The sequence below is a fragment of the Entelurus aequoreus genome, linkage group LG01 (assembly GCF_033978785.1).
Source record: "Entelurus aequoreus isolate RoL-2023_Sb linkage group LG01, RoL_Eaeq_v1.1, whole genome shotgun sequence".
In the NCBI taxonomy this organism is placed as follows: Eukaryota; Metazoa; Chordata; class Actinopteri; order Syngnathiformes; family Syngnathidae; genus Entelurus; species Entelurus aequoreus.
The window spans coordinates 55,761,634-55,773,226 of NC_084731.1; the positions used below are offsets into that span (position 1 = coordinate 55,761,634).

Here is an 11,593-nt window from a genome sequence, read left to right on the forward strand (position 1 = left end):
TGAGTGTTGTTAAAAGGAAAGGCCATGTAACACTTTGGTAAGCTACACTGCATGATGGATTGTCGGAGCATTACGGCTACCATAGTCAGACGTACTGTGCTTCAACATACAGTATTATTATGGTGTGTGTATAAGGACCCCAAAATGGCACTTATTAGGAGACATATTATCTGGTGTTTTGTTTCACAATATTATGCAAAACCAACTTTTCGTACTTATTTGGGATCTGCATAAGTCGCAAACATTTGCAATCGTCCACCTTTGTAGTCTGTAAGCTTCTTTTTCTCTATCCTCTTTTTATGGGACATTCATCCTCCGCTGTTGCCATTTCTAATATAAAGTAGTGTACACTTCTAACTTATATCTGTCAGTAGACTCGCTATGGAATCGCTATAAACTACCGGTACAACAAAGATGGCGAGGAGAAGACGCTGTTGAAGTGGAGGCAAGTAAATAAGAAGAGACAGTCAAAACGCAGCTTGAAGATAGTGTGTAAAACATAATCTACGCAATATTTTGACCAAAGAACCACCATTACATGTTATGTAGAACACAAGGAAGTATTTTAAATGTAAAAAAAAAATTGTAATATTACCCTTTTAATCCGGTGCGCCTTATGGCCCCAAAAATACGGTACTTTCAATACTTTTTTTGTGGACTTTTTGAACTTGCACTGCAACCACATAATTTCCCCATTGTAGGCTAAATACAAGTCAATCCTATCCTGGATGTTTGTGTGTACTGCCTAGTGCACGTTGTGTTTGTCAGCCATTGGTTGATCACTTCCTGTTCTTGCAATGTGCAGAAGTGCGTGCCATGGCCAAGGAAAGACAAAAGAAAGACAACCACAATCTAAGTAAGCCTGCACTCTTTTTTTTTTATTTTTTAAATGGGATGTTTTGAGATGGTTCGCTACAGTTGTGTTCCTCACAACAGTTATGTAGCCCCGACCCTCTTGCTGAATGAGCAGACATAGAAGAGTGAGTGTGTGGATTACCGTTGTTTCTTTGTATTTATCTGCTGTTTGTACTTCATCAACAGTTGAAAGAAGACGGAGGTTCAACATCAACGATCGTATTAAAGAACTTGGCACAATGATTCCCAAAACCAATGACCTGTAGGTGTTTTTTTGTAGCATATTGTGTTGTTAGTTCAGACTTTGTATGTTCATGTGTGATTGGCTCACTGCGCTTCACTTTTTCCACATTTTGTTATGTTACAGCCTTGTTCCAAAATTAAATTAATTCATTTTTTCCCTCAAAATTCTACACACAATACCCCATCCAGGACGTCTCTGTACATTGTTGCATTTGCATTGATCTTTCCCTCTGTAACATAACATTTTATATTAGAGCCTTATTCCAAAATGAAATTATTCATTTTTTTCCCTCAAAATTCTACTCACAATACCCCATAATGTAAATGTGTTTTTATTTTTTTAAATTTGTAAATGTTTACATACTTAAGCAGTTACAGCCTCAATTATTTTTGAATACGATGCCACAAGCTTGGCACACCTATCTTTGGGCACTTTCAACCATTCCTCTTTGCAGCACCTCTCAAGCTCCATCAGGTTGAATGGGAAGTGTTGGTTTTCATCCAAGATGTCTCTGTACAATGTTGCATTCATCTTTCCCTCTATCCTGACTAGTCTCCCATCCCCACAGCATGATGCTGCCACCATCATGCTTCTCTGTAGGGATGGTATTGGCCTGGTGATGAGCGGTGCCTGGTTTCCTCAAAACATTCACGCCAAATACTTTAATCTGTGTCTCATCAGACCAGAGAATTTGGTTTCTCATGCTCTGAGAGTCTTTCAGGTGCATTTTGGCAAACTTTTTACTAAGGAATGGCTTCCGTCTGGCCACTCTACCATACAGACCTCATTGGTGGTTTGTCTTTCTGGAAGGTTCTCCTCTCTCCACAGATGAATACTGTAGATCTGACAGAGTGACCATGGTGTTCTTGGTCACATCCCTGACTAGACTAAGATGAATGCAGCAATGTACAGAGACATCCTGGATGAAAACCAATGCTTCCCATCCAACCTGATGGTGCTTGAGAGGTGCTGCAAAGAGGAATGAGAGAAAGAGCCCAAAGATAGGTGTGCCAAGCTTGTGGCATCGTATTCAAACCGACTTGAGGCTGGATTTTCTGCCCAAGGTGCATCAACAAAGTAATGAGAAAAGGCTGTCAATACTTATGTACATGGGAATTTTTTTTTTTTTGTACTTAATTTTGCTAAAAAAAAATCACATTGGTAAATGGGTTGTACTTGTATAGCACTTTTCTACCTTTTTAAGGAACTCAAAGCGCTTTGACACTATTTCCACATTCACCCATTCACACACACACATTCACACACCGATGGCGGGAGCTGCCATGCACGGCGCTAACCAGGCCCATCAGGAACAAGGGTGAAGTGTCTTGCTCAAGGACATAACGGACGTGACTAGGATGGTAGAAGGTGGGGATTGAACCAGTAACCCTCAGATTGCTGGCACGGCCACTCTCCCAACTTCGCCATGCCGATACCCCATTATTGTCATAATGGGGTATTGTGTGTAGAATTTTGAGGGCAAGAATGTATGTATTCCATTTTGGAATAAGGCTGTTACACACTTAAGTTAAATAAATTCATATGCACAATCAGATGTGTGCCACCTCAGTGTTAACAAGGTCAATAATTAACCACTTGAAGAACTTTTTTTAAGGTACAAGATTAAATGTGTGATTAATCCGACATTCATGCAGTTAATTAGTTTTTGCATTAATTTACAGTCCTTTGCGGAGATAACCACTCAAATACTGTATCTCAATTGCTCCCGCAGAGATGTGCGCTGGAACAAAGGCACCATCCTGAGAGCGTCTGTGGATTACATCAAACGCATGCAGAAGGATGCACATAGGTCCAGAGAGGTGGAAAACAACTTTAAAAGGATGGAAATGGCCAACAAGCAGTTGATGCTTCGCATTCAGGTAACTCGACCCAAATGGATCCATACATGAGCCACATTTTGAGGTCATGTGAAGTGGTACCTTCTGGAAATAAAACAAGAAAGACTTTTAGTTGTGTTTGGAAAGACACCAAAATATACCAAATTTGATAATTATTTATGTTGCTATTGTTTTTTTTTTTTATTAAAGTGATGTACAAAATAGCTAACTGTGACTGTAAACAAATAAATAAAATATATGCTGTGTATATATATATATATATATATATATATATATATATATATATATATATATATATATATATATATATATATTTACACATATATATATATATATATATATATATATATATATATATATATATATATATATATATATATATATATATATATATATATATATATATATATATATATATATATATATATATATATATATAAGTGACGTGCGATGAGGTTCATGGCTGGTGAGGCACTGACTTCATCACAGTCAGATTTACAAACATATGAACCCTAAAGAGTATCTTATTCACCATTTGATTGGCAGCAGTTAACGGGTTATGTTTAAAAGCTCATACAGCATTCTTCCCTGCTTGGCACTCAGCATCAAGGGTTGGAATTGGGGGTTAAATCACCAAAAATGATTCCCGGGCGCGGCACCGCTGCTGCCCACTGCTCCCCTCACCTCCCAGGGGGTGAACAACGGGATGGGTCAAATGCAGAGGACAAATTTCATTACACCTAGTGTGTGTGACAATCATTGGTACTTTAACTTAACTTTAACTTTACACATACAAACTGTAGCACACAAAAAAGCACATTTAATAAAAAAAAACTTTATTTTGGTCTTACCTTTACTTATTAATAAAGTCCATGCGCCGCTCCTTCTGAACGAAAGCATCGATAACTTGTTTATAGAAGTCTTCCTTATCTTTCTTAGTTTTAAAAGTCTCTCTGTCTCGATGGAGATCTTCCTTTAATTATTACCTCCTACTTCGATTGAAAGTCCAGTTTAGAAAACTGTTTTATTTTAGATATGTAATCCTCCATGTTAAAAGTCCAGGCGAGAGGAAAAAATAAACGATCGCTAACTGTTGCTGCTTGTTGTCACTTATTCTGCAGCCGAGTAGTCGCAAGAATGATCCCTGGGATCACTAGCGCCCTCTACCACCAGGAGGCGGGATTACTGCGAGCCTCAGCCAGTGCGTCTTCGCAGCCGTTTTATGATTGCTCAGCACAAGAAATACGTTACCAGTGTTTCCCATAAACTGCCAAGATACCTGTGGCGGTGGGGGCGTGGCTATGGGCGTGGTCACCATGACATCATCGAGTAATTTGCATAATTTACTACAATGATATGATTTTCTATAAAAGGCTCAAAAAATGTATACTTACTAATTAATAATAACAGTTTTGTTTTAAACGTCCATCCATCCATTTTACAATATAATTACAACACTTTATGTACATATTTATATACAGATTTGAACAATAAGTTATTCACTGAAATATATTTATTAATTGTGGTTCTTCCAAAAAATATATCTTATAAAATATAAAAGCTAAAATGTCTCTTAAGGCTCTGCCCCTTTAATTAGTGCATACTAAATAATTTAACTTTAGCCTGCTACTACAACCATATTATTTACCAGCAACATAAAGTGAAACAGAGGCAGAGGTGTCCTGCCACAGTCAGTAACAAATAAACAGAAAACAGTAGTGGTCAAATACAAATAAGGCAACAAGAGAAGTATCCTACACTTCTCTTTTGTAAAGTAAATCTGAACAGCCTATATGGGCATCTACATCAACTATATGATTTGCCTGAGAAGCTGGACAGGACAAAAAAAAAAAAATATATATATATATATATATATATTTCTTTTTTTTTTTAAATTTGTGGCGGATGTAATTCTTTCGTGGCGGGCCGCCACAAATAAATGAATGTGTGGGAAACACTGCGTTACACACATACAGTTGTTGACAAAATACACTGTACATTATATACCTCAGCTAACTAAACTATGGAAATGTATAATATAATTCATATAGCAATACGGTCTCACTGCACAGCAGGCCCGCAGTTAGCCGAGTCATTGCGCAATCCATGGTGAGGCTCAACTTACTGGTGACTCACCGCAAGTCTCTTCTCAGTATTTGAACGGCAAATGTGAAAATTCAGCGATTTTGAATAAAAATAATCTAAAACTGGTGAAGTTAAATGGAAAACAACTTTATAGTATAATCACTGGACACATATAACAATTTAATTAATTTTTTTTCTTTTTACATTTTTTTTCTTTCCATGATGGCACGTGAGGCCCCGCCTCACCTGCCTCCCCTGACTGCACGTCACTGATATATATATCTATATATATATATATATATATATATATATATATATATATATATATATATATATATATATATAGATATACATATACATATATAAGCCGCATCCACAAATTTAGACAATTTTTTCCCATATATTAGCAGCACCATACTATAAGCCGCAGATATATACAATTTGAAATGAGTTATTTACACAAAAATGCTTATATACATACCTTAATTGTTTCCAAACGGTGTCTGTAACACGGCAGTAAAACGGCTGATAAAACAGAAGTCATCGTCATGGACCCACTAGCTGGGCAAGCTAGCTCTCCAATCAGCTAAACAGACTCAATAACTCCACGGTGACGTTTTGGTGAATTTACTGAGGAATTTGTGAAACTGACACAATACAAAAAGAATGCCATTGTAAGTTAGCATATTAGCTAATGCTAACGACGTTGGTTTGATTACATTACGATAGCACGCACAATTGTGCATGAAAACACTCCTACAGACATCACACATGGGACGGTTTAGTAAGTAAGAATTGTTTTAGTTATATTGTAAAACTTACAAACGTTGTTTGGAGTGATGAATGAAGAATCCTTTCGAGCAGAAACACTATGAATGGTTTTACTTCCGGTTTAAGGCATTAAAAACAGGTACGTTTTCAACCTACAACACCTGCAGTAAGTGAACTTGTCCAAAAGATGGCGCCGTAGCACAAACAATAACACACCTTTTCAGGTTCTCTGTCAATGTTTTATGACATTTATTTGTTGAATACAAAACATTATTGCAGTTAGTGAAGAAAAATCAATAACAGCCGCACCGTTTTATAAGCCGCAGGATGCAAAGCGTTGGAAAAAAGTAGCGGCTTATAGTTCGGGAAATACGGTTGATTATTATTTTTCGTTTTCTTGTTCCTATTATTACAAAATCAATTTTGGAATGTGTTGTTATTGTTTACAAACTCAGGGAGTAAGTCTCTGGATACAGGAAGGCTTTGAGGGCAAACCCCGAATGATTTAAAAGAGAGACAATAGTTGTTTTTTTATTTTGTTTAGTTATTTTGCATTTTGTTGAAATTCAATACCACAAATGTAATACATCACCTGATGTAGAACAATATTAGCACATTCTAAATTCAGTATCATAAGCTTTATAAGAAAGGTGTTATTGTGTTGCTTTTAGTTACTTGCTATAAAACATTTCCAGTTCTGTAATATATACCAGTGGTTCTAAACTTAGTACCACCATAATGACCAACATTTAAACAATGTAGCATAGTAGGCCCAAGTAATCATTAAAAACAAGGCAGAGGTTTTATTTAACCATTCTGTCACAACCCTAAAAAATGTGTATTACTACTATTATATTATATGTATTACTAATGTAATATACTATTATTTTGCTCTTATTGTATTCATTATTTGCCAGTTTTAAAAGGTGAAATAAATGCCTAGTTTAAATTATTACCAATATTTATTTTAATTTGTATTCAATATAATTTATAATTTGTTAGGATTTTGTTTACATATTTTTGGCCACTGTAACATTACACACAGTTTGAACAGTAACTGTGTTTGAATAGGTCAAAATAAAACACTGTTCTTTAATCGGGTGATTATTTGGCGTACTGGTAGATGGCAGCCTAGATGGAGCGTACCACAGTTTGAGAATCCCCGATCTTTTGTCAAAGTATTGGATCTGGACTCGAAATTGGATCGGTTCCGAGGCCAAAAAAAGTGGCTAACAACTAGAATTTGCAGTTCCGGTAGGAATTGCGTTTGAATGCCCTATGTGGCTCAAGCCGCCGAACTGCTGATACGTGTGAATCGAAATGGAATGCTTGAATGTTCAGGGTGAGTGGAGTTTGTGGATGTTGGAACGATTCAAATCACCTGAGAAATGTGAGATATGGAGAGTTTTGTATATTGCCTGTTCATTTTCAATGGGGAAAAAATTCCTGCAAATGCCGGGAAAATCGGGAATTTTGGAAATCATGTTTTTGCGTTCGATATATCGGAAGAGTAGTGTGGGTGGATGGTTGATAGGTCGGAATCCGGTTTAAAAATGGCGCAACATTTTTAGAATTTAGGGCATTGTAAAACTATGAATACGTCCATTCATTTAAATGGGAATTTCCTGGAAATTTGGGAATTTCTGGAAAACCGTGAATCTTTGAAAATATTGATACAAATACAATTGTCCTATATGATATCAATGGGTTGGTGTAGTCGGTTGAATAATGTTTACGTAGTAACAGTTTTAATTGAGAATGGATATTTCGGAATTCCTGGAATTTTGGGAAAATTGGGAATTTGTATGAAAAAAATCTGATTTTTTGTTGTTATAACTAGAGGAATGTTTTGAAGGTGGAATGTTCAATAACGGTTAAAAAATGTGGACTGTGAAAACTTTCCAGGAAGAGGTGAACATAGGGCTTTGGAAAACCAGGAATTCTGGGAATACCTGGAATCTTTTAAAACTTGAAAATGGTAGTTTGATTGTCCAAGATAAGTGGAGTGTGTGGTTGGTGGAGCGTTTCGAATCGGGTGAGAAATGTGGGAGTTAGTGCATGTTTGAAAATTGGCCCATTCATTTTCAATGGGAAAAATGTCCAGGAAAACCAGGAATACTGGGTAAAGCGGGATCCATCCATCCATTTTCTACCGCTTGTCCCTTTTGGGGTTGCGGGGGGCGCTGGAGCCTATCTTAGCTACAATCGGGCGGAAGGCGGGGTACACCCTGGACAAGTCGCCACCTCATCGCAGGGTAAAGCGGGATATACAGTATATATATTTTAAATTTTTTTGAGGAGTTAACGATTCCCTGTCGAGCCGAATGTTTTGATACTTGAACGGTTCCGATCGGATGAAAAGCGGGCTGTGATGATTTTTTAGGTGTAGAATAACATTTGTGAGTGCTTGGACATTCACACAATAATAATAATAAATAAAGGATTTTTTTGGTGTAGATTAACGATTGTGAATGCTTAGATATTCACATAATAATAACAGTAAATAGATGATTTTTTTTGGTGTAGAATAATGTTTGTGAGCGCTTGGACTGTCACACAATAATAATAATAAATAGATGATTATTTGGTGTCGAATAACGTGTGTGAGTGCTTGGACATTCACACAATAATAATGAATATATGATTTTTTTGCTGGAGAATAACGTTTGTGAGTTCTTGTACATTCACACAGTAATAATAATAATAAATAGATACTTTTTTTGCTCTAGAATAAGGTTTGAGTGCTTGGACATTCACACAATAATAATAATACAAATTGATAATTATTTGGTGTAGAATACCGTGTGTGAGTGCTTGGATATTCACACAATAATAATAATAATAAATAAATGTTTTTTTTGGTGTAGAATAACGTTTGTGAGTGCTTGGACATTCACACAATAATAATAATAAATAGATAATTATTTGCTGTAAAATAACGTTTGTGAGTGCTTGGACATTCACACAATAATAATAATAATAAATGATTATTTGGTGTTGAATAACGTGTGTGTGTGTGTGTGTGCGTGTACTTGGACATTCACCCAATAATAATAATAAATAGATGAATTTTTGGTGTAGAATAACGTGTGTGAGTGCTTGGACATTCACACATAAGTGATAATAATAAATACATTTTTTTTTTGGTGTAGAATAACGTTTGTGAGTGCTTGGACATTCACACAATAATAATAATAATAATAAATAGATGATTATTTGATGTAGAACAACGTGTGTGAGTGCTTGGACATTCACACAACAATAATAATACCTAGATGATATTTGGGTGTAGAATAACATGTTTGAGTGCTTGGAAATTCACACAATAATAATAATAATAAATAGATTATTTTTTTGGTGTAGAATAAGGTGTGTGAGTGCTTGGACATTCACACAATAATAATAATAAATAGATGATGTTTTGGTGTAGAATAACGTATGTGATTGCTTGGACTTTCACATCCATCCATCCATCTATCCATTTTTTACCGCTTGTCCCCTGCACAATAATAAAAATAACTAATAGATACTTTTTTTTTGTGTAGAATAATGTTTGTGAGTGCTTGGACATTCACACAATAAGGATAATAATAAATAGATTATTTTTTGGTGTAGATTAACGTTTTTGACTGCTTCGACATTCACACAATAATAATAATAATAAATAGATGATTTGTTTTGGTGTACAGTAACGTTTGTGAGTGCTTGGACATCCACACAATAATAATAATAATAAATAGATGATTTTTTTGGTGTAGAATAACGTTTGTGAGTGCTTGGACATTCACACAATAATAATTAAAATTTATGATTTTTTTGGTGTAGAATAACGTTTGTGAGTGTTTGGACATTCACACAATAATAATAATACAAAAATGATTTTTTTTTTTTTTTGGTGTAGAATAAAATTTGAGAGTGCTTGGACATTCACACTATAATATTAATAAATAGATTATTTGTTTTGGTGTAGAATAGCGTTTGAGTGCTTGGACATTCACACTTTAATTACAATAATAAATGGATGATTTTCTTGTTTGTAGATTAACATTTGTGAGTGCTTGGATATTCACACAATAATAATAATAAATAGATCATTTTTTTGGTGTAGAATAACGTGTGAGAGTGCTTGGACATTCACACAATAATGATAATAAATTGATGATTTTTTTTTTTTGGTGTAGAATAAAGTGTGATTGCTTGGACATTCCCACAATAATAAACTTACATAGATGATGTTTTGGTGTAGAATAACGTTTGTGAGTGCTTGGACATTCACACAATAATACTAAATAGGTGATTATTTGGTGTAGAATAACGTGTGTGAGTGCTTGGACATTCACACAATAATGATAATAATAATGCATAGATGATTGTTTTGGTGTAGAATAACATGTGTGAGTGCTTGGACATTCAAACAATAATGATAATAATACATATATTATTATTTGGTGTAGAATAACGTTTGTGAGTAGAAAACTGCAATGTCCTAAAAGTGATGTTTTTGACAGGAGTTGGAGATGCAAGCTCACATGCACGGCCTTCCCAGCCCCTCCCCATCGGGCATCAACCCAGGTGACATAATGGCCTCGTACATAAAACAGGAGACCAGCCCAGAAGAGAACCTGTCCCACTCCCAGACCCAAGCTCCACACCAGCACATGTCCCAGAACCAAGGCCCGGCCCACCCCCAGCAGCACCACTTCCTCCCGCAGTCCCACCTCCAACAACAGGCTCCGCCTCCGCCGCCCAGGCAGATGGGCATGCTCCCCCAACACCTCCAGGCCCAGGCCCCCATCCAGTACCCGGCAGTAGGCAGCTCCCAGCCCTTTGACTTTGCCCAGTCGCTGGACTTGTGCGACGGCATGCAGGCCTTCTCGGACGGCATGTCGGGGCTGGGCGACCTGGGAGGACTGGACTTGCAGGGCCGCAGGGGAGACATGGGCTTCCTGATGATGGACGAGCCCTTGTCCCCCATGGGTGGGGACCCTCTGCTCTCCACCATGTCCCCAGAGGCCTCCATCGACTCCAGTCGCAGATCCAGCTTCAGCATAGAGGATGGAGACATACTGTAGACGCACACACACACACGCACGCACGCACACACACTCACTCACACACACACACACACACACACGCACACACTCCCTTAAAGAGGAACTGCACTTTTTTTGGAATATTGCCTATCATTCACGATCCTTTAGTCAGACAAGAACACATATGTTTTTCTTTTTTAAATGCATTCTAAATAGTAAATAAACTCTGCAAAAGTCAGCAAACAGTGGAGATAATGGTAGTTGCTCTATTCTGCCGATAAAGCGTTTAAAGACATCCAAACACCTCCATTAAGGTTTTATTTACATGATGTATGGTATATACATGTAATGTAGTAACATTCATAATAACATGTAATATTTACGTATTTTGATCATTTTAAGTATGCGGCGTATTAATAACGACGTTCGCGTTTTCCTTCAACAACATCACTGATTATTACTAGCTGCAGACTACATGGTAGCAAATAAACATTAAAAAAAACATCACTTACTGTACTATGTCTGCTCTCGCTGGGATGTCGACTGCTAGAATGTTAATTTATTCCCATTTAGATGAAGAATTCATCTAATCTTCGTGAAGAAAAAAAGGGCAGTTCCAAGCCTCTTTTCGTGATGTTTCAGGGTCTAAATTGGATGCCAAAGTGTACCAACTTGTCAGATTATATGCTCATGCTTCTACTATCCCGGTGAGAGGCATGATTTATGATCTCGAAAAGTGGTTCTTA

General features: G+C 36.6%; 1 protein-coding gene across 2 annotated transcripts in view; it reads left to right on the forward strand.

The window, feature by feature from the left end:
* tfeb (transcription factor EB) overlaps nucleotides 1-10,934 on the forward strand; it is a 149,738-nt gene extending 138,804 nt beyond the window's left edge. For both annotated transcript variants that reach the window (XM_062054778.1, XM_062054781.1), the window contains 4 exons: nucleotides 806-856; nucleotides 1,042-1,117; nucleotides 2,832-2,979; nucleotides 10,323-10,934. In XM_062054778.1, coding sequence (XP_061910762.1) covers nucleotides 806-856; nucleotides 1,042-1,117; nucleotides 2,832-2,979; nucleotides 10,323-10,886 — 839 coding nt within the window. In that variant the 3' untranslated portion in view covers nucleotides 10,887-10,934. The remainder of the gene's footprint in view (nucleotides 1-805; nucleotides 857-1,041; nucleotides 1,118-2,831; nucleotides 2,980-10,322) is intronic.
* Nucleotides 10,935-11,593: the final 659 nt, after the last annotated feature.